Source organism: Chelonia mydas, chromosome 2 (genome assembly GCF_015237465.2).
Source record: "Chelonia mydas isolate rCheMyd1 chromosome 2, rCheMyd1.pri.v2, whole genome shotgun sequence".
NCBI lineage: Eukaryota > Metazoa > Chordata > Testudines > Cheloniidae > Chelonia > Chelonia mydas.
The window spans coordinates 188,527,411-188,552,138 of record NC_057850.1 but is presented as its reverse complement, the minus strand read 5'-3'; the positions used below and the strand labels follow the sequence as shown (position 1 = coordinate 188,552,138).

At 40.2% G+C, this 24,728-nt stretch overlaps 1 protein-coding gene across 1 annotated transcript in view; it reads right to left on the bottom strand.

Moving 5' to 3' along the window:
- The window catches only part of OSBPL10 (oxysterol binding protein like 10), a 187,436-nt gene that overhangs the window by 63,130 nt on the left and 99,578 nt on the right, over nucleotides 1–24,728 (bottom strand). The window contains exons 5-6 of the mRNA XM_007054979.4: nucleotides 14,378–14,588; nucleotides 2,296–2,447 (exon numbers count right to left, since the gene is read on the bottom strand). Coding sequence (XP_007055041.3) covers nucleotides 2,296–2,447; nucleotides 14,378–14,588 — 363 coding nt within the window. The remainder of the gene's footprint in view (nucleotides 1–2,295; nucleotides 2,448–14,377; nucleotides 14,589–24,728) is intronic.

Here is a 24,728-nt window from a genome sequence, read left to right as displayed (position 1 = left end):
CAAGTTTAATCAGTTCCAATACCAGCAGAATATTAGCTTGTGAAGTATGCCCACAGTATGGAGTGAGGCAGGCACACAAAATACCCAAAACCTCCACTCTGCCAGGAGTCCTGCGGCACTCAGCTATTCTGTCCTTGAAGAAGACAGTGCTTCTGGGGTGGGCTGGCTGGGGCAACTAACTGTTTGGGTGCATCCCCCAAGGACACTCAAATAGAGCCCCTTGCAGAGATCAGAGCTGTCCCCTAAAAGAACTTCCCTATATGCTCTCCTTTAAGAGAATCCCACAGGGACACAGTAGCTAAGTTGGTGCAGGAAGATGCAAGTGTGTCACTTGGGGTACATTTTGCTCACAATCTTTTCCAACTACGCAGACAGGAAAAAAAAGTCACACACACACAAAAAAAATCACAGAACTCTTCAGTGAATCAGGACAATCATTTGCATTTGGAGAACCACAAGGTCAAACAGCAACTGGAGATATCAAACAAAACCTAGGGCCCAAAACAGAATGGTTGTTCATATGCTCAAATGAAACCAGAATTTAGTTTAGTTTCTATCTGCTAAAGACAGAAAGCAAGTGGAATGTCAATCTGGCTCTTGCATTTATAGCTGGCATAACAACTGCAAAATTGAAAAGCTGCCTGTCTCCATCTGCTAATGTTACTCAGTGTCTGGACTGAGATAGGAGAAATATATTTAAAGAAACTGTCAAGGCTGCAAAGCCAACAGTTAGACCTTGTAGCTGTCTGGATAGGTAGACATATGTATTTCACCATCCCTTGACTTACCGTAGCTTGTCTGATTTGCTTTTGGAATTGAAAACGTATCACAATCATCTATGAAGTGTGTTCTTATGACTAATGCATTCACATATATCGCAATATATAAAATTATTGTAATACATCACACTGCCCTAGTGCTTCACACAAGCAATAGTCTTGTAATTTCCAGCACTTCTGGTTCTTAAACAATAGAACAGACAGGCAGAAATGAAGGATGATGGAACATGCATGCTGCAGATAAGAACAACCCCAGTATCTTGGGGTGTGATGGTGAACTGATTGTCCAGCAGAGAAGTTGGGATTTTACTAGAATTTTAGCCTTTACTTTTGGAAGGGTATTTTACAGGAATACACTGAGGACAATGCATCAGAAAATGAGCTATATAATGTGTGCTTCGGGTGTAACAAGTGTCTTTGTAAGGTACATCATTATGGGTATAAGAAATCCCTCTGTCAAGTACTTTGCAAGGAACTTACTCTAAAAGAGAAACACATTTTTATACAAGTCCTAGGACACAGTTGGCAAGCAAATGCTCCATCAATAAACTGATATCTTCTAACAGAGATCAAGCACTCCTGAAGATGTCTTTGGACCCAATCCTAGCAGGTGCAGAGTACCCTCAACTTCATCTAGCAGGATTGGTCCCTTTATCTGGAGGATAATTTTCAACTGGAATTAAGTTGGATTCCCCACACAAAGGTGAGCAGCTCCTTACATCCACATAAATATATCAAAACCACATTAGAGTTAGAAATAAGTTTACAAGTGAGTCTATCACTTGCCTTAAAGTGTTCGCCATGAGAACCAGCACGTCTACAGCAGGCATGGGTACTAAATGCTGCTATTAGACAATTTGCCAATTGCTACCATGGTACACTGTTTTATAGCAATGACTACCTAATAGCGCACACTGACAACCTCCTAACATCTTGACAACTTTTATACTGTGTCCTGCCAATTCAGAGAGACCAATATTAGATAGTTTCAAATCTACAAATCATTGATGCAGACATCTCAAGAACTGTTGCAGTGTGCTGTGTTAGTATGAAGTAAGGAGTCCCTATTCCATGAAACATTACAATATATACAGCAACTACTCAAATCAGGTCACAATGGGCACCACTAGAATGGACTCCTCATAATTCTTCCATTGAAAATCAAAACAGCTCCAGGCTGAACAAAAGCACATGTAGTACATCAATTCGTAAATTTATCTGAAGTAATCCCACACATGCAGTAAAACACACAGTAAGTGCCATACATAAATATATCGGTCTAGGATTTTATACTGCATTTTTCACCATACTCCACCATCCATCTTTGCTGTTTAATTTTACTTACTAATTAAGCCATTTAAAATAAAAAATATTTTTAAAAGTGAAAAGGAGCAGTTTAATATGAATAAAATACCTGTCAAACACAATTTGGCAAGAATGGGCAAGCTGCAAGCATGGTACGGCTTTCTAACCTAAATGAAAAAGAAAACAATATACACAGGTCTACTGTGTTTACCTCAGTATTTGGTGGTAGTGTTTGCCCATCTTGAGTTGCAGTTGGTACTATTGCCCACGTTATATTGGCACTAGCAGATGATAAAGAGCTGAGAGCACTGTTTTTCAGTTCTGTGGAATGTGACTTTGGCCCATGCCATCCCAGGATGTTTTCTGAAACAGAAAACTAGAGTTAGCCACAAGACTCATGTTCTAGACAGGATTTTAATCTCAGTGTCCTAAATTCTATATATGAATTGCTACTTGTAGTCATAGTCATCTCCTCCACCCCTCTACGCACACACACCTTTGCCACGGTAACTAAAAGATGCTTATATCCTGCATTTAGCAACAATTTATCTGCAATAAATTCCCTTTTTGAGGTGGATAGCTAACATTTACCAAGAAAATTACAAAAGCTATTCAAGCCAGGAATCAATATGGCATAATTAATATAACAACAGGAAATTCATGGTATTTTGATTTTTACCTTCAGCAAATACTTTGAAGTTCATTTTGTCTTCTCCTCTTCCCACTAACTGTGACATTGCAGCTTACATTTTACCTAATCATCACAACTACACAAACATTACAGAACTCTGTAGCAAAGGTCCAAATTATATTTCATGCTCGAATTATCAAATATATTTCAGTTAAGGTCACACGTTATACATGAAAATAATGTGCAATTTAGTACAACTTTCCTAATAAAAATCAAAAACTGTCAATAGCTGTCCGTGCCAATATTATTTAAAAATCTTATAATGGCCCTGAAATAAATATGTAGATTTTCTCCTCATACTAGAAATATGAGTCAGTATCACAATAAAGGGAATGCTTGATTATTCATCTTCTGAATCAAGTCCCAACCCAAAGACGAGTTCAGACAGCATCCATGACTTTTTTCCCCACTCCTCCTGTCTAGGCTGACCAGATAGCAAGTGTGAAAAAATCTGGACAGGGGTGGAGGGTAATAGGAGCCTATATAAGAAAAAGCCCCAAATATCGGGACTGTGTCTATAAAATTGGGACATCTGATCACCCTACTTCTGTCTGAAGCCTCTATTTTAGCCCACTACATGTCATTTTGTTTCCCCTCTGTTCTGTTAGAGGTCTTTCTGCATTGGTTAGGAAACCACTTTAGCACCTCTATCAAGACCTGTGTTAGAATGCTGTTCACACTAGAAAGATGTAAACTAAAGATGAGCCTGAACCATAAGCCTCCATCAGCACATTCCTGCCCCCTGGGGATATTTGAACTCTCTGGCTCGGGCGAACCTTCAGGGATAACAGGTTCCTGGAGAGTAGCAAAAGCCTAAAGGACAATCTTTGTACCAGTTTACTCTCCAGTTTGTGGGATGGGTTACGTTGCTGTCACCCACCTCTCCACCCCAAAAAATACATCAGCACTAAAAAAAGTTTGCTAGGCCTCAATCGCTGCATTTAGTTTTAGTTATTAGAATGACCAACAACAGCAGAAAATATCTAGATACAGACCACAAAATGACTAACTGCATGAGGGGCATGTGGAGATGGAAAGGGGTTAGTACAGGTGGGGGATGATTACAAGCTTTTTGAGACGGACTTTTTTGTGCATGTGTTTGTGAGCTCCAAACACTACCATAATACAAGCGATAAAATAAATATCAGATTATGATTATTGTTCGATGAGGTAATTCCTATGCTACTGTTAATTTAACCTATTATAATGTAATTACATATTTACAATGCATTTTGTAACTAGAATATTTCTAATGTGTTTTAAATTATTAAATTTAACAAGTAGGAAGAATAAACTGTGTGTGTTTAACCAAAAAGAAGCTGTCATCTGTTCTAAAGATAAGAAGGAATGTGGACTTAAAAATAATATAGAGAGCAGAACTTTTAAAATGATTAATTACCCTTCTCACCCATCCCTGGGAATTACTTACGTAAAAATGGTATCCCACTACCCTTTAATTCAGCATGAATGGCCACTGAGATGGGATCTAACACCCCAGTTCCTAGGAATCTTTTTGAAAAAAAATCTTAAAAGCTGTGTAAATACAGAAATCAATTTTGAGGTTGATTTGAAGCTACTATAACAACCTAGCAGGTTATCTCCACACCCCAACCTAATTACACAATGGTTTATTCTGAGCAAGCCCTTAGTTCTGTTTTTCTCTTGACTACACATACTTACAATCATCACAGTATGACAGTAAAAGTTATTTTAATGAGGCATATAGTCCCTAGTACATATAATATATTCAAAACTAAAGGCTATTCTCTTTTGCTTTGGGGATGTGGGGGTTTCATATATTTTAAAAATTTGTCAGTGAAGAAGTGTTCCATCCAGTTTAAGATTCCAAATCAGTATTGGAATATATACCTAGATTTAAAAAAAAATTACCAAAAGGTAAATTGAACAGGATGGTTCAATACAAAACATTAAAAAGCAATTTCTCTTGCACTTACTTGCCCAGTGAGGCCATGAAGTTTCCATGTTTCCCCAGCAACATTTCAGTGACATCACAAAGCTATATAAGTCTCCTTGCTCACATTAGGAGTCTGTGATGTCATCCATTGCAGAAGAAAGCCAGAAACTAACCAAGGCCTTAATAGGCAAATTAAGCATGAATTTATTTTCAAAGATCTTTAGATATAAATGTAAAAAGCTTGTGTTTTATTCTAAATGCACACAATAAGACAACATATCTATTGGCCTGGGGCAAGAGTAGTGTTCTTTATTGCTATTGCTGTATTGTTGGATCTTTCCTGGGGACTGCACTTTGATAGGGTGGGCAGGCTTATGAAGTCCAAAGACCTTACGAGTTATGCTGGTGGGAGTTTTCACTCCTTGTAGGATGGGGACCAGACAAGAAACAGTCCATTGGTTCTCCAGTTTGGGGGTTGAGCAACAGGCCAGTAACCTATCCTCATGAAAAAAACTTAAGTTATAGAAATGCAGCCATGTCAGTAAGTAGGCAGAGCCTTTTTTGTGCAGCTATCCTAAGCAATACTTGGCAGCTCAGGATAGATTCAGATGCTGCTGGAGATCTGAGTTCAGTTTGTGATCCTGGTCCTATTTTTGCTTACACTTTAAGTGATGTGGAGACAAAGCAAGGGACAATCCCACTGCTCCAAAGTGCGCTCTGACAGACTAAAAGAACAACACTGAAGGGCCCTGGAGACCTGCCTGGGATATCCACAGAGTTCTGTGGGAGATGCATGTCTTCAGAGTTAAAGGATAAAACTGCATGAAAAAAGTTCAACTAAAAAGTTATCAAGTTCTCTTGAGGGAATTAATGTGATTGTAGCAATGAGCCTCTTCTTTTAATCATCTCCCAAAAGAATAGTATAGCTCTCAGAGCAAAAAGGCCATGAACATGAACAATTTGGCTAAGATTTGACAAAGTTTGTGTGAGGAAGACTTGAAATTTTGTTCTAAAATAAACATGAAGTTAAAATGAACTCAAAATAGTTATATATTTTGGCTAGCAACACAAGACCAGTTTTGTGTAACTGATGTGCCACATGTGCACGTCTCTATTTTTAATAGGTGATAGGTGACTAACAATGTATATATGTGTTGTCCCTCTCTCCTTCCCATATGAATAGCTCATTATTGGGTAACAACAAATAATAAAGAATATAGCAGAACTGTCTAATCCTTTTCTAAATGGGACCGGGGGAGGAGGGGGTGTGCAGTGGAAGAGAAAGTAAATCAGCCAATCAACCCTCTAGTCTATCCACTCTCCCCTCTCTTATTTGCATACTGCAGTCCTGTTGACCATTGTATTTACAAACTACAGACTTTTTTTTTTTAAACAACAAGTGAACATGAGAGAAAAAAGTGTCATCTGAATGACACTGCACTTGTGCAGTTTGGATCAGAACTGCAGAATTAGTTGTCTGTACAAATGGACAAATAAATATTTTATGGGTATTTTATTTTTAATATATAAAATCTACTTTATTTTTAACTACATCTTTTTTGCTTCAATATAAAGACACATGGTGTCAGGCCAGAACTCACCATCTGCTCCCCTTTTTCCTTCCAAGGTCTTAAATTCTTTTACTGAAATAAAATCTATGGGAACTATGCAAGTGTGTTTTCCCCATCTGTCCCAAGGGCAACCATGACCATTACAGAGAGAAGAACAGCCCTTGTCAGTGTGGCACTACGCCCCCATATTCTTCATAGAAATTGTTGTTATATGATGTGAATATGGCATAACTATGATGTATTTTATGCAAGATAAGGCATGTGAGATATCACTGAAAACTGATATCATTGATATCACTGAGTATGACCATCCTATTTGTATGCATGTATCATTTTTGTATCTAAAGTTAAATGCAAAGACAATATTTCTAATACAAATGTGTACACCTTGGGAACGCCCACTAGACAGAATTCAATCAGTCTAGATGGCTCGCTGGAAAGGGCCATTAGGGAGAACAATAGGTCTTTGAAGATGCTAATCTCCCACCGGGAAGCCTTCCTGGGGATGCCGCAAACAGCCTCTGAGTTATGGACTCCATGATAATATTCGTATTTTTCCACTGACTTAGGTTGGGAATCACATGGGAGACAAAGGATTCCTGCCATATGCAAAAACTATTAAAGGCAGGGGAGTGACATCATCGAGGTTGATTCTTCATTGACTTCCCGCCCAAGAAAGACGACTGCTGGAAACACCTGAGAACAAAAAGACTGGACTAGGGGAGAAGGGCTGAGCCCAGGCTAGAGGGTGTCTAGCCTGCGAAAGTAATATCTGGAGTTTTAAGCTGCAAGCAAGTGCAGCTTGCCTTCAAGAATCTCTGCAACCTGCCTAAAACAGCATTTAGAGTGAGAAATTGCTACTTATAACCAGTTTCTTTAGTATATTAAGCTTAGATTGCATGTTAGTTTATTTGCTAGGTAATCTGTTTTGATCTATTTGCTATCCCTTATAATCACTTAATCTGTCTTTTGTAGTTAATAAACTTGGTTTGGTTTTGTCTAAAACCAGTGTGTGTGGAAATCAACTTGGGGCAGAAAGCTGTGTATGTCCTTTCTCCACATTGAGGAAGAGGGCGAATTTCATGAGCTTACACTGTACAGTTCTCGATGCAGAGCAAAACGGTACAATTTTGGGTTTACCCTCTAGGGGGCCATGTGCCCTTGAGTACTGGGCAACTCCTTAGCAGAGCCTTCCCATACAGAGCTGATCTCAGTATGTGTGTGTATAGCTGCAGCTAGCTGTGTCGCTACCTGTACGTGTGCTGGTAAAGTGCAGTCTGAAGCCTGAGGGAGGGCTTGGCTGGCTTGCCTCAGCAATACAGAGTAAATGGAGCCCAGGCTGGTGGGTCAGGCAGGCTCAGAGGAACTCAAATTCCAAGTGGCACCCCGAAGTGGGGGGGAAAACCCATCACAGTCAGCTTAATCAATATTTTTAAAGTTGCTGTTATACAACTAAGTTCTGATCCAACTAGCAATATCACGATGCAAAGAGCCAAGGACCAAAAGGGAAAAGCACATCTTCTTTCCTATCGTCTCTTCAGACAAGAAATATCAATTTGCTGTATTCATCAGCTTGAAGTCTAACTACTTAACAGAACAGCTGGACATGCAGCATCCCAGAAAAGGCAGTAATGAAATATCTTTGGCACACCCCTTAAAAGCAAACAGCAGTGATTAGTCATAATAGCTTAGAAAGTTAAAAAAAAAAGTACTAAATGTCATGAAAAGCTAGTTTTCATAACAGATTTTAAAAATATCTATGGCTTCTACTAGAAATTCTCTCGTGACACACTTCAGAGCCCCAGCAACATTCTTCTTTAATCTGCCAGATCTTACTTTGGAGCAGTGAGGTCCCCCTAGCCCTGTGCTGCACATGGTAAATGGAGCTGGTTTTCTTCAGTGAGCGCTGCCAACTAAGTAATATCGCATCCTGCTTCCCAGAAGTAAACAAAGCCTTATGAGAGCATTTAAGGACCAAGAATATTCAGAACTCATTAGAAATCATAATAAATCAGATAATTTCAAAGTTAATTCTTTAACATTTGTTTTAGTTACTTTAACAGTTATATTTACAATTACAGGATAGGACAACACATCTCCTCTCTACTTGATACAGATAATGTCCACACTATGGTTGCCAGGCATCCAGTTTTTGACCGGAACGCCCCGTCAAAAAGGGATCCTGGCAGCTCCAGTCAGTGCTGCTGACCGGGCCATTAAAGGTCCAGTCAGTGGTGCAGTGGGGCTAAGGCAGGCTCTGTGCCTGCCTTGGCTCCGTGCGGCTCCCAGAAGCGTCCAGCTTTTCCCTCCAGCTCCTAAAGGGATGTGCGGCCATGGGCGCTTCGCGCACTGCCCCCATCCCGAGCGCTGGCTCCACAGTTCCCATTGGCCAGGAACCACAGCCAATGAGAGCTGTGAGGGTGGTGCCTGCGGACAGGGGCAGCACACGAAGCCACCTGGCTATGCCTCCATGTAGGAGCTGGAGGAAAATGCCGGCTGCTTCCAGGAGCCGCCTGAGGTAAGCACCACCCAGAGCCTGCACCCCAAACTCCCTCCTGCACCCCATCCCTTGCCCCAGGTTGGAACCCCCTCCCATACCCTAACTCACTCCCAGAGCCTGCACCCCTCACCCCGTCACACACACCTCAACCCCGTCCCAGCCCTGAGCCCCCTCCCACACCCAAACTCCCTTCAAGAGCCCACACTCCGAACCCCACATCCCCAACTGGAGCCATCACCCCCCCACACACACACACACACACACCCCAATTCCCTGCCCCAGCCCAGAGCCCTCCCCACACCATGAACCACTAATTTCTGGCCCCATTCCAGAGCCCACACACCCAGCTCGGAGCCCCCTCCCACACTCCAAACCCCTCATTTCTGGCCCCATCTTGGAGCCCTCACCCACTCCTGCACTCCAGCCCCCTGCCCAGCCCAGTGAAATTGAGTGAGGGTGGGGAGAGCAAGCGATGGAGGGAGGGGGGATAGAGTGAGTGGGGGTGGGGCCTCTGAAAAGGGGTGGGTCAGGGGGTGAGGCAGATGTGTTTGGTTTTCTGCAATTGGAAAGTTGGCAATCCTAGTCCACACCTCCCAAATAAAAAAACCCATCATCTGTACTACTAGCAGTCAGACATGTTATTGCTGCCCAATGGTATAGCCCCTCTGTTCCCACTTTGGGCACTTAGTGCTGAAAATATGGCATATACTGATCATGGATATTACTATTTTTCCATAAAATTGAATAAAAATTAATATTTTACAGTTCAGCTACTTGTTCTCAATCACATCAGATCCCTTGATTGAGAATGCTTTGTCTTCTGCTTTTGTGCACTTTATCCCAGATTTTGTGATCTTATCCCAGAAAAGCACAAGTGTCTCAGCAGTTCACAGGCCAAAATTTGGCCTTTCACATAGCTGGGGCTTGATGCATTAATTGCTTTGAATATTTATGTATTTTCTCCAACATACTGCAAATGAAGTAGGAAGAGAAGAAAGAGAATTTCTAGAATCTCAAAGTCATCTTTCTAAATTATTTCCAGTGCCCATTTGTTTCCAGAGATGATGCAAGAACTGAAGAAATGTTTCAGCCATCCTCCAACAGGATAATGGTGGTTGAGCTAACAGGAATAATTATTTTGACCTCCTAATATCAGGAGATGACAACATGGGTCATCCATTTCATTGAAGAAAGAATCTCCTGCATCTGCAGTAACCAAAAACTGTCTGAACACTGTAGAATTAAAATCTCTCAATTGGAATTGGCTAGAGCATTACTTAGAGTCATTAGGTATGAGTTTATTCAGGTCTGGTGAATCCTGAACAGCTTACTCTAATGACTCCCCCTAGAAATGACAATCCTATCAAAGGAGGCCTGAATAAAATTAAATCGAGAGGAGAAACCAGTAATCATGGCTTTTAGCCACAGGTTCCTTCAGGCAATTGTGTTGCATAACTGGACCCTGTAAGAAAAATCTCATGTTGCAAAGTACATCTTTTTAACAGGAGAGAGCAGACTAAATATTTTATAAGCTTTTTAGCCTCTCTGTTCCTCTTGATTTTCTTTTTCCTAGTTTAACTGTGTGTGTATTCAAACTAACAGTAAGAACAGATGCCATGCCTGCCTTCAGGCCAATGCAAAGAGATTGTGAACTTCTAAGGGAATTTTTAGCTTTCCTTTCTATGAAACCTTTGGAAATACTGGTTCTATCCATGGGAATTAGAAAACTTATCAATGCCAAGAGGGAAAAGCTTATTGTTCGGATAGAGGACCAACATTTGTATTTGTCCAGCTCCCCTATCTCAGCCAGTTTACTTGTTTCACATGGATCTAAAGAAGAGTGTCCAGAGATATACAAATAGGAAGTAGTTCCCTCCTTCTCAGAAGGATTTTTGTATCGTCTTTGTTTCCTACGCCCCGGTCCCATGAAGAAAGCTAAAACAAAGCCAAGAATTTAAAGACCTCTTCTCAGTCAAAGAGGAATGCTCCTTCAATTTACTTTTTAAATACTTGTATTTTGTTTGCATCTCTTATGAGGTGAGTGGAACATGGAAGATAAGAAGGGTCCTTTAGTTCCTGTGCTTCGTATGCCTATGTGGATTATTTAAGATGTGTAGTTATCCCTGGATTCTCTTTAGAAGTCTGAATTAAGACAGGGCCCCAATAGAGTATTATGATGCAGATGGCACTTTATGCCAAGAACCCACATAACTGTTTTATGTTCTGCATAACTCCAAAAAAATTGCTTTTTTCATGCCATCTTTCCACTCCTCAGCTCATCATCTAGCCCTTTTGCCATCCTTCTCCAGGTCTATTTTTTCTGTTTTCAGAGAAAGGAGTGTCCAGATTTTCCCACCCAGTTGTCTCTGCAGCTTTGTGGTTGGGTCTTACCTGACGGTTAAGCTAATTAGTAGGGCCAGTGTTTTCCGGCAATGAAAACAGAGTAATTTCAGATTTTCAAAGCTTTATATTTCAGAAATTTCAGATATGCATTATATTAATACAAAAAATACATGTATTGACAAACATGAGCAATATGTAATCCTTTACTGCACAAAAATGCAGTAGCCTACATTAGTGTTTACAGACTATTTTTTAAACCGAAATTGTCATTTTTAGAACATAAAAAACGTATTAACTGATCATCATTATAACCACAAAACAAAATTCTTGCCATGCAAGACTATACATTTAAAATAAAAGTTGGATTATTGTTTTATGCAACGATCTAACAGCACCGGGAACTATGGAATAATTACATTTCTGCTAAAAGTAAACGAATGTTTTATTGCAAATATTTATATATCACCTATATCAGATTACAAATATTCATTGACACGCACTTAGGACACATTAAAACTCATTTAGGCATACAGCTTCATATTTTCCAATGACATACAGTAATGTTGCAGGGCTAGCACTTGTCCAAGTTTGAAGAAACTGCGTTCAGCATCGACTGAATTTCACGGGATCACCAAAACAACACAAGCAATCTGGCTAAATCTTGGCAAACATTTGTCCATGCTTCTCCAAAAACTGGAGAGAGAAATGTCATTGGGTACTAGGAAGTTTATTTACAATGTTCAAGTAAACTTCCCACTCACCCTCAAGTACAGAATTCAGCAGCAGAATACTCAGTTCATAGTCACTTATGCTGTGGGACAGTACACGAATTTGCTTGGGATTAAGGATTCTCACATTGTGAAAAAAATCTATATGCTGGCTGTTTCTCTGTATTTAAGTACCTCTGCACAGCTTTGAAAAACTTGATACTTGAGATTGTCTTCTCCAGTATATTCTGTCCTGTGTACTGCAGTATTTCCAGGATAGCTTAGTGGTTTGAGCATTGGCCTGCTAAACCCAGCGTTGTGAGTTCAATCCTTGAGGGTTCCATTTAGGGAACTGGGGCAAAAATTGGGGATTGGTCCTGCTTTGAGCAGGGGGTTGGACTAGATGACCTCCTGAGGTCCCTTCCAACCCTGATGTTCTATGAAATCAAATGCAATTTTGTACACTTCCGTTGGTAATGTTGACCACGATTCAAACTTAAGCAGGGTCCAAACAAGTGGAGTTGCTTCTGCTTGGATAAAAATTGAATGTGCCACAAAACGATACACTGCAATAAACACTTAGCTCCTCTCAAACAGCAGCAGTCCTCCACTTTGATTTCCTGACCAATGAACCCTTTGTAATACTCCACATGATGGCAGAGATCGTCTGTGGCTTTAAATCAAAGTATTCCATCTTGTTACAACCAGTTGCGGCGGTAGTGTTGGGCTCTCAACTCCATGGTCGATAAGGTAGACTCTAAGTGCGGTTTGCATATCAGCTTTTTTATTAGAGCACACAGACAGTCCACTTCTGTAAACAAACAGAGCCAGCACTCGCCTAGTATGCCCAGCAGGTCACATGAATGCAGCTGGTTAAAATGTCACTCAAACTGTCTTTAAATGACTTTCACATTTATTGTGCATTATAAACTACTACATTTGAAAAGTCAATGTCATGTTATATAAGGGTCTTTATAACAGCTTGTGCAACTGCAGATTAGTTAACACATTCTAATTCCACTTTTTCTACAAATTTAGCAGCAGCTAGGCAATCTTCTGAAACCTGCATCAGCTGTATTAGAATATTTGCAACATACCAGTTTACACTGTATGTATATTCATCCACAATTACAGCTACGTGCTGACCCTTCAATTCAGTGACCAGTTGTTGCTTGTTTAGTTCAAAGACACAGGGAAGATTGACTTGTCTCAGTGTACTTGCTTGCAGGATACAGACTCCATTTCATAAGTGCTCGTTTAGGAATTATCACATTTTGTCTGTTTTTTCTAGTGTGATGTTTGCATTGCAACAGGCCTCCACCCAGTCTTGTACTGTCTTTTCCCTGTATTTCTGATTTTCATTTTGTTGTGCAAGCACACCAGTAATTGTGCGCTGTTGCTTTGCTGCTGTCTCATTGCTGCTCTCTAGCCTTTGCTTTCTTTTTTCCATGGCTGCAATATGACATGGACCTTTAATGTGGTTGAGTATGTGATCCTTTTTAACATGATCAAGAACTTGGCTGCAAATTGTACAAAATAACTTCCCTTCATCCACATGGAGCACATCTTTGCCGAATTCTTTAACTATCCTCGGGGTTAACCATTTTAGGCAGTGGTAGTAAATGGCTTGAACAGCTGAAGCACAAAGTGGAGAAATCAGAAGAAATCGGCGATTCCAGAAATGAAAGGTAATTGCAGAAAATAACGCATCAATATCAGCAATTTCCAGAAAACACCGACCCTACTAATTAGAAAGGACGTTTTTCCCCCCTGAGTAGTGAGGGACGGTGGTTCTTGAAAGGTTTTTAAGTAAATTAGGTAGAGATGGCAAAGTTGTTGTCAAGCCATCCAAATGTGAAGAACCACTGGTTTACATCTGGTCTTATAACAAGTCCTGATCCTACAGTTGGGTCTAACAGTGAAATCTGTGTGTGAACTCTCCTGCTGACTATACTGTGACATGTTAGACCTTTATTTTGAAGCAGTTTACAGAGATCTAGAATCGGGCTAATTAAGACGAGGGTCCACATAGGTGCCAGGCTCAGGGTTCTACTTTGTAACTATGTAACCACATGCCAAAGGTAAATAGGAAGAGACTATTGCTTTCTCTTCCCAAACTTAGAGAAAACCACAAGCACTGACTCAATATATAGGGGTATCCAATCCTCCCTAGAAATTTCTATTTAGAAAAAAAAAGAGATAGAATTTGTTATTAAAGCACATTGTGTTAAATTTCAATTTATTAAAAAAAATCTGCTTTTTAAAAAACAAAATTACTTTTCTTTGAACTTATTTAATTTTTTCCTATTTGCTGTTTCCAAAACCTATTTACGCAGAAGACACTTAACGGCTCTTTTGCTCCTGTTTTCTGATGTTGATGGTTTCTACAATATTTGTGGGTCAGAAGGAAAATGTTGATATCTCGGTCCAAGGAAGCTTATTTAGTGTTGATCCTGTGTCATTTCTTTAAGGAAAAAAGTCCATCCTGCCTCTCTGGGGATCATAGTTAAAAAAAAATAAAATAATAAAAAATACATAGACCAGGAAGAAGACAGCTTGTGCTCACCTGAAGGCAATGTCCTGTTATTGTGTTGGCCCGCCTGATGCATACTCTGCTGTAATAAATTCAGGCATTCTCCAAGGCAGCTTAGGGTGGCAGCGGAGGTAGCTTTTAAAAGCAGCAAGTCCTGATCCAAGGCAGAAAGAGGTCCAGAACCTGGAAGGGATTCAATGGCTTGCACAAGATTCTTCTGTTGTCCCTCCACTTGGCTCATGATCTGTAAGGGTTAAAAAAAAGCCATGTGGTCATACGAAAAGCCTTCATTTGCACCTTACAAATTGACATGTCAAACTGTATTTAAGCCTTACTATAGCTGAATGTTAACGTTCAGTTCAGTTAATGTTCAGTTAGTCAGTAGAAAACAGATATGCATAAAAATATCCGTGTGAAGAACATAGGCACACTGAAAGAAAGAGAATTTTAGATTCCTAATTTAAAAAAAACTAATGCCACTCAAAAACAAACCGTTCAGTATGTTAGGGCAAAACTTCTTAAAAAAAAGTTGGCATCCTAGATTTCAGGTATGAATCATGCTTTATGCTTTTCACTATATGAAAATGATCCAGTCCTATCTCCTTTTCCTTTATTAATTCAAGTTTATAACTCCTCTCCCCAGGATATGATCTGAAAATCCAGACGAACCTAAGCAGAATCTCCTGTCCTCTTCCATTTATGTCATGGACAAAGTGAGGGTTATTTTTATTTCTCAAAAAAATAATCAGTGAAAATTTGTTTTTTGCAAAACCGAAGGTGATTTGGACCCAGATACCATATTATTATTATATGTATTTATGAGGCACCTATCACTATAGTATCTGAAACCGCACATTTTAGGGAGATACAGTTCAGCTGCGTTTAGATATGGTCTATCTAGATAGAGAAAAATAAAATGGCATGCACGGCATACTTACATAAAAGGCAGTAGATGAGAAAATAGTGTGAAGTACAGTACTACACATGTTGGATAGTACCAAAAAGAGCAAAGCAACTTTCAGAAACCCTCCTTATTGCCGAGAGAGGAAAAAGGGTGTTCAAATCCCTAATACAGTTGAGTCCTACAGTTTCTAGGTGGTAGGGGGTACAGCACACAATTACAGTAGGTCACTTTTCTTTCACCTGCCTTTTCAAAGAGAAAAGACTAAATGGAGCACTGGCACATGCAGATGCAAATGCCACTGAAATAACTGGAAGCCGAACCCACCTATGCCAGGGCTGAATTTGGCTCAGGATGTTTTACTTTTGTGAAGCTCTCAGACCTCACCAGGTTGACTAAAGAGAGAGATGTTATCCCTGAACTCAGAGGGATGGTTTGAAGACCATGTCATTCTGCTAGTGCCATCAGTTCCTTACGAGTGTTTGCAGAAGGATTTATTTGTTAATTTGTTATGCTGCCACCTACACAGTCTTTTCTTACTTCCACAAGGCAGAATTTGACTCAGACTTATTCCTGAGCCTCTTTCTTTGATGTAATGTATCTCAGAAGGCAGACAAAGTTAAACTAAAAATACCCATGGTTGGATATACTTATTTGTGGTTCAAGCAAACTCTCACTGAGTGACAAAACATAAGACAGGATTTAGTCACACCAGTACTTAAAAATATTAACAAAATGAACAGAAACAGTGTCCACTAAAACACTGATGTACAATGAGGTTAAACAGAGATGCAAACTTAACTTGATCACTAAACATATCTAGAGTCAGAATATAAACTCCCTTCAGTTAGCGAACACAGATACATTTGAACCCCAGTAGCGTTGACCTTCAAACAATTAATCAGAAGAACAACATCTCCAGAATGTCTGCTATATCCCACTGTGACTCTGTGGGAGTTACAGGATAGACCAGTTTCCAGTTCTCTTTCACTAGAGCTCCTCTGCCAAGCTAAAAGCAAAAAAGTCACATTTTCTATAACTCTGGTCACCCTCCAACTCCCTCTCCAACAATTTTCCCCCATGTCTGGTTATTTCCCCAGTCTAGGACTCCCCTGTCTAAAGATATGCAGGAAGATACCCCTGGGGAGTTCTGTAAAATTTTAGTTATGTCAGATCCTAATGTTGAAAGTTTCAGGGTTGAGAGAACATCTATTTCTCAAACCACAAAAGGAATTTTAGATCACATTTTAAAATAAAACACGTACAATATTCCACATGCAGTGTACTATTTTGTCCTTTTCTGTTTTTAAAACATTGTGTATTTTGCTAAATCTGGCATTTTAAACCCTTAAAAGTAAAGTGCTATTTAATAAAACTTGTAAGGGCATTTAGTAAGTGTACACACACAGTATCATAGACTAAACTTCAAAATCAGAATATGATCAGAGAGATAAATAAATCAAAACCTACCTAACTTCAGCTAGATTAACATCTGGCTGAGTTTACAGACCGGTGAATGCTGATAACATCTACAGAACAATACACCACATTATTTGTGCTGCTGCTATAATGCAATTTATTGATCAGATTTAACCATGACATCATATAAGACATACATTTGCACTAGCATTTACAAAGATCACTAGATACTGTATATATCTTTCATATAACTAATTTTAAATTAATCAGATTACAAACTTTTCAGAGCAGGCGCTATTCTACTCTGTGTTTATACAGAATCTAACACAGTGGGTCTCTAGGCCCTACCCTAACACAGATAAATAGTAATCCTGACTGGGGCCTCTACACACTAGCCTAATACAAGCAGTACCAAACACCAAGTTTGTAACTGGTTACAAAAAGGTAGCTATAATCCTAGCATAGATAAATGATAAAAATGTACGTTTTCAAGCTAAAATGCAACATTACTAGAAACACACTCTGAAACCCTCAGAGGATTCAGATGCTTTTATTCAGCACTTTTCTTATAAGTTACTTCCACAGTGACTTGTATTGTATTAAACAATTGAAATTTCTAAGAATAATTTAATGTAATTAGTATTACTTCACTGTGGAAGTCATCAATAAAAAGGAGTTAATGCCTTAAACTATGTTCGCATGAGATTTATTTAATTAATAAGATAATTGTAGGCTTAGGCTCAAGATTCCAAAGCTGCAGAAAAAGCATTAAAAAAAATCTAGGTGAATTTATAAGAATAAAAAAATGTCTACTTTCATTTGATTATACCTTACATATTACAATGAATTGAATAGGTTTCATACATTTTTTTTTAAATGTAGCATGCCTCACACACAGTCTGTCAAAATACCCTGGTTAGAAACAAATGACATTTCTTGAGATTGATGACTAATAATGTACAAAGATTGAGTCCACTGGAAAAAGAAGAGAGAGTTGACTATATTAAAGATGTAATTAAGTATCCTTGCAGACAAGTTATAGGCGGGGAAAATGGAAGGGTGTATTATTAGGGAAAGGAAAAGCTAGGTTTAAAAGCCAACTGGATACTAAAAAAAGTTTTAGAGGAAAATTTTAGAGACAATGAGACCCAGAAGTTGATAGATGCATCTCCCAACTACGAATACACAAGCGAACTATGTAGGCAGTGAAAAACTACAGTGAATGCCTTGTATATGTAAGTACACATATAACATCCACAGCCTAAAGAGTCTTACTGTAAATACAAACCAAAACTTCAGTGGAAAACAGATTGGCTTTTGGGTGGCTATATATAGGGGCTAATTAAATATTTGCAAAATCGAGATAGAGAATCAGGAACAACACATAACAACTGTGTTCTCAAATTACAGCCAGAAACTTGAGGAGGAGGGTGAATTTTGTTTAAAACCTGACATCAAAAATGCCATTTTAAACACAATTTCATGTCCAACAATGGGCAATTCAGCATATATGAACACCTAAAGGACAAACATTTCAACAATCCTAGAACATTTAGGATGTGGTACAAAGAAAGGCAACCAAACACATTCTGTGTTATAGTAAATAAAAGCTATAATTAACTGCTAAAAAAATTTAAAAAAAAAAAAATCAAGAAATACTGAAAGTGCCATTTCTGCAGTAGAAGAAAAATCACAGTAATTCAATGGTTTTTAAAAGGTAAATTAATCTTTCCACTGCAGAAATGCCATCTTACAAACCTTGAATGTCAACTTTGATTTAAAGGGCAATTTGTTTCTGAGACTCAGTAAAAAAGAAATACCTTTCATTAAGGGTATTCTAATAATAATAAACTCTTTATTATTGTTTTATCACCATCCTAAGTTAGAGATAAATTGAAACTTAAAAAAAAAAAAAAATCTAACTAACCCACCTAAGTTGACAACACATGACTGCTTTTTTGCCATGGCCTTAAAGAGACCTCATCTGGTAAATCAGACTATAAATATACCTCTTCGAAATTAGAAAGGATATGACAGTGTGCTATCCATTCCACAGTGGTGCTATAAACAGAACGCTTATTTTCTTTGAGTCAATGCACTTGGAGATTGCAACCATTGTGGGCCATATTATGACATTAAGGCAAATACCCCCTTTGGATATCTGCAGAGCTGCCCCACACCAGGGAGTTCTGAGAAGTATACCACAGCACAATGCTCCCAGGAATTCCATGGTATGTAGGCGGAACAATGCCCATCAAGCTACCTTTCAGACCAGGCAGAGTGCTCACCTCCCCAGCCAGCCCTGTTGGTCAATGTAGAGAGCAGGGAGAAAACAGGGTCAAGACCACTGCCCACATCTCAGCCCCTTCAAAATAAGGGTATGTCTACACTGGGGGGGTGGGGAGGAAAGGTGTGTTTTAACTCAGGTGGGCTAACTCCGCTTAAAATTGCAGTGAAGACACTGCAATTTGGCTTTTAATTCAGGTTAGCAGCTTGAGTTAACGATGCCTCTGAGGAGCTCCGAGTTGAATTTGAGCTGCTACCCTGCGTTAAAAGCTGTCTCCCTCCCCCCCGCCCCCGGTCCCCCATCCTATTTCAATCTAAGTTAGGAACACACTTATACCCCTCCACCCCGAATGTAGACATACCTCGAGTGCAAGGACTCCAACTCTTCCTGGCCCTGCACTGGGGATGCAAGGTTGTGGGGAGGCTCGTCAAGTCTCCCATAGCTACGATCTGGCCCTATATCTGACCATCTAATAAGGCATATCTGACATGTTAGATTTTAAGAGGAACTAACTTCATGTATATTTAATGGTTTTATGCTAATAGTTAGAGCAAGGGTGGGCAAACTTTTTGGCCCAAGGGCCACATCTGGGTATGGAAATTGTATGGCAGGCCATGAATGCTCATGAAATTGGGGGTTGGAATGTGGGAGGGGGTGAGGACTCCAGCTAGGGGTGCGGGCTCTGTGGTGGGGCTGGGGATGAGGGGTTGGGGGTGCAGGAGGGTGCTCCAAGGTGTTTGGAGAGCAGGAGGGGGATCAGGGCTGGGGCAAGAGGTTGGGGGTCAGGATGCAGGCTCTGGGCAGAGCTTACCTCAAGCTGCTCCCAGAAGCAGTGGCATGTCCTCCCTCCAGCTCCTATGCAGAGGCGTGGCCAGGCGGCTCTACATGCTGCCCTGTCCGCAAGCACTGCCCCTGAAGCTCCCATTGGCTGTGGTTGCCACCCAATAGGAGCTGCGGGGGCAGCAATCGGAGCCCCCTGGCTGCCCCTATGCGTAGGAAGCGGAGGGGGGATGTGCTGCTGCTTCCAGGAGCCGCGTGGAGCCCTGGCATGCCAGGAGCAAGACAAGCCCCGGACCCCACTCCCTGGCTGGAGCTCGAGGGCTGGATTAAAATGTCTGAAGAGCCAGATGCGGCCCCCCAGGCCGTAGTTTGCCCACTTCTGAATTAGAGAAACTACTGCATAAGTGTACAATACACTCCAGGATGACATGGAAACTCTCTCTCTCTCTCTCTATGAATAGGAGACCATAGAGATTCTGAATTGCCAAGTTTTACTGCAATGTTCTGAACACTAAGTTGAATGTGCCCTTGATACCAATGCCAATATGCTATTCTCTCTCTCTGTATTAGCCTGTAGATAGAATACTAACATGTGACAGTCTATTAGCAAACACCAGCAGCAAATGGACCAGTCTGTAGCCATCTTCTTTAGAAGATTTCACACTATCAAGAATACAATATTTAAAAAAAAAAAAATCTCTTGCATTATAACAATTGTGTGCAGATGGAAAAAATCATTCCTGACCTGAAGTGTTTCATAAGAAAAAATGAGAAGTCGGGAAAAAAAAACAGTACAGTCATTTGGAGAGGTCATAGCTATAGAAATAACAATCACGTTAGGAAAGCTTTAACAATTCAAATGACAACATAAAAAAGCATCACAACTAAGGCTAAATTGATTGCCTCACCATTCCCTGTCCAAAGCCCCAGAAGGTATTAGGGAGAGAGCCAAGGTAGCCCTCGTTGAGTCTTGCCCAATTCTTTCTTAACACAATTGTTTTTTCTGTAAAAGTTATATCTTTATAGGAATCAACTGCTCCTTTTCTAACTTTTTCTTTTCTTTTTTTTTTTTTAAGCGAAGTGTTTTTTAGATTAGGTCTGAAAGGAGAGCAGGAGGGGGATCAGGGCTGGGGCAGGAGGTTGGGGGTCAGGGTGCAGGCTCTGGGCAGAGCTTACCTCAAGCAGCTCCCAGAAGCAGCGGCATGTCCTCCCTCCAGCTCCTATGCCAGCTCCTATTTCCACAAATCCTTTACTGCTACTGTTTACGTTTTAATGCCATAAGTAAAGCTTATCAGAGAGAAAATGAGGGAGAGAACATGTGTGGGAGACCAAGCTTTGGAAATTACTTTAGGTTCCTGGACTGGCGAGTCCAACCTCACCACAGATGCTTTGAGGACTTTGTTCACATTTCAGGTAAACAAGCACGTATCGTAGCAACCATATTTTGTAAGATTCCAAGATGTTGTAAGAAAACTCACAGAAGCATGCTGCATGTAAAGGGAAAACTGTCCATACAGAGTGAGTAAGTACAATCCCTGTAACTCTAATTCCACCTTGGGCAAGAGAGCTCATTACGTGCTCTTGACATGAACTTGGTCAACAGGGATAAAAACTCATATGTTTTAAAAGTTTAAAAAAGAAAACACACCACACACAGCCAAATACATACCTAGCATAACTCTGACATCAAACCAGTCACATCAGTAATTAATCTGACCCATTGGCTATAAATTTACTCAGGTTTACGATCCCCCTCCAGCGTTTTGTTGTTGTTTGTTCCTTTTTGTTTTAATATATCACTTTTGGCCTAATTTCAGTTGCTGGGTTTAGTGTGAGGGTACTGGGTGATGTTGGTTGCCTGTAATATACAGAAGATCAGACGACGTGATCTGGTAGTCCCTTCTGGCCTTAAACTCTATGACTGATTTACAGCAACAAGGTCTCAGCTATTAGGAAAAGGAAAACATATACATACTTATCTCACAGATATCTTTCTTTCCATAGAAAGACCTGCATATCACATACTAGGCCCTTAGCCTGCTTCCAGGTTTAGCAGATGCAGAACTCAGCCTTGTCAATCACTGGCTCACAGATTCACCACTCCAACTGCAAAGCCAGCCAAACTGAAATAACCCCATAACTATGATGAAAATGAGTAAAGCATTCATAACTTTAAAACTATGGATATTTTCTATTGCAAAATATGAGACATTTGTTATTTGCTTAGCTTCTGAAAAGTGATCCCTTAATCCTATCCAAGGTCACTCAGATCTATGGGCCTTAATACTTAAATAAAGGAAATTTTCAGATAAGCACACATAAAATTTTCCTTTTCTTCAGCACAGTAACCTCCACAGATCTTACAGGGGGGTTTTATCAGCAGCATGCAGCAAAGGAGGCTAAATTATAGCTTAGCATATAAGTGAAACTGAAATAGCTATGCACAAAGGTCATTTCTTGATTGCCTGAGGCATTACAGCATACAACACCATCCTCCCATAAAACAGTGCTCTACACATCAGCTTTGAAGCGTTTTATGAAGAAACATCAAGGAAAACTAGGACGCCCCCTCATTGATTTCTCCTAAAGCTCTGCAGTATGAAAGTTTGTTCACCTTGTCTCCAACAAGATTGGTAGGTTTCAGGCAGGAGGGGTATATCTGACTGACAGGTCTGAGTTCTGTCCCCAAAGCTGCGAGCAGGCTGAAAACTCACTGTAAAAATCTATGAACATTACTATGCTGATGAAAAAATGTTAAAAGGATAAAAAGAGCAATGAGATTAAGCAATAATTTGAAAATATTTTAGAAAGACCAAACCATAAAGAGAATGACTTTCACATCAATTGTCCTTTCTTGACTATTGAGTTCTTTTCATTACAGAGGAACAACATGTTATTATTCATCACCATTACACCACCTCAAAGCAGCAGCCTTCGTGACCTCAATTATTTAAAAAGGCAAGTGATGAATAGTAAAATTGAAACAGCTATAAAACAGTTAATAAGGCCTCGAAATTTGCAGATTTTCAGCTTGTCTCAACTGAGCTACTGAAAACGAAGTTAGCTGGTGATGTCCCTCTCTGGTTCAGCCTATACACAGGGTCTCAGCAGCCTCAGCCTACCCAAGGATTGTGACAGTCCCATCCCCTTTTCATCTAAACCAGACTTTTCGGGGCGGGGCGGGGGGGGGGAGACTAGGACAAGTGTAAAGGAGCGATTGGCCACTATGACTGATCAAACATAGGGAGAAAAAGGGAAGAGTGGCAAGTTCTCCCACTTTCCTGGCTGAGATAATCACCATCAGGAAATCCACTTTCAACTGTAAATCCACCAAGCAGAGAGCTCAAAAGGAAGGTTTAGATAGGCTGAAAGGCATCAGGTTCAGACTCCAGGGAAGGCACCAAGGACATGAATAGAGACTAGAGAAAGGTCACAGTGGCTTTAAAGGGTCAATGCCAGCAGGGGAGAGGAACCCATCATCTTCCCCTATTTACCTAACTTCTTAGGCATTTTGCACATAAGTTTCAACTCTGAAGGAGATGGGGGTAGCCTTTGTCCAAGCCCTCCTGTAGAAAATCTAAGAGAACTGGGATTCTGGGTCACCTAACAGCAGCACATCTTGCCCTACAAAATTCAAGGGGGGGGGGAACCACCCACACATACAGAAAGCAAAAGAGGTACCTTATTTTTTGAGAGTGCAGCCAGGTTTGAGTCCTTACCAGACATGCCCCAAACCTTCAGGATACTCTTTCAAGAACTGGGCTGAGCAATTAAACTCACCTGGGTATAGGTGCATTATTGGACCCTGATGAATACGACCTTGGCCTTCTTCACCCCCTGGGAAAGCTTCAGGAGGTCTGTATACTATGCCCAATCTTACCAACCTGTAGCAAAAATGATTCTCAATGGTATTTCAAATCTTTTTGAGGAAGGAGGAACAGAAAATCTTGCCTTGCTGTAACCACAAGCTAGCAAATTGCTGATCTGGACACATAAGATGAACAGATAGTCACTAAAAACTGTGTGGCACTCTAAACAACCAATTCTAACAAAAGTCTTTATTTTGCTACCCAGAGAGTCTTTTTAGCTGTTGGATTCCTTGGGGATGTCGGTCTCTTTTGAGGAAGACTATATTTTAGGAGTCTATTTAGGGGACAAGTGCGATTTACCTCCAAAGTCTTATAGGAGCTTATATGACCTATCAGCAGATTTAGCAAACAATAGCTTGCCATCAGGAAGGTGTAGGTGATCTCTGACTTTCCAGACTGAGAAATGAACTCATCTTGACTAATATCCTCCCCAGGAAAAGAGGGAAACCAACATATCCAGCTTCTCTTGAAGGGCTTCAGATTTTAAAGAGATGCTTCTACAGGCATTTATAGTCCTCCTGAGAGGCACTCATGAGGTCTGACCTAGACGACACTTCTCCCTTCTCTCGTTCTGACCCAAGGTCTGCTGGGGCAGTCACCAAAGCTCAAGAGGAAAAGCATAGCACAAATGCTTAGTGATCTTTTTACTAAAAGATGGGTTTATTTGTTGTACCATGGTTACTGTGCTATATAATTGGTTATGTTTTGGCTATATACAGTGTATGTTTTATAGTAAGAATTAAGGTATTAGAATAAATGAATAGGATAATAAATACTCGTATTAGCCATTTTCTTTTTATTCATGCCTTGCAAGTAACAGACAGGATCTTGTCTGTGTCCATGTTAATTAGATTAGAGGAATTTTGAAGGCTTAGGCCCCAATGTCGGAAAAGACAGTTGCAAGATTTAGTAAGGCCTAATTTACGATGCCTTTTTTTGTTCAACATAAAACACTGCTATTTGTTACCTTTTGAAGGTCTCTGTAAAGAACTGTTTGTGTGAACGAGGAATGTATGCATCAGGAAAAGATAAAGGTGTGAAGGCTATTGTTAAAGCCAGATGGCCAAGGGAGGAGAAGCGAAGAGACTTAAAGATGCCAGAGAACCATCAAGGCACATCCATGGTTAA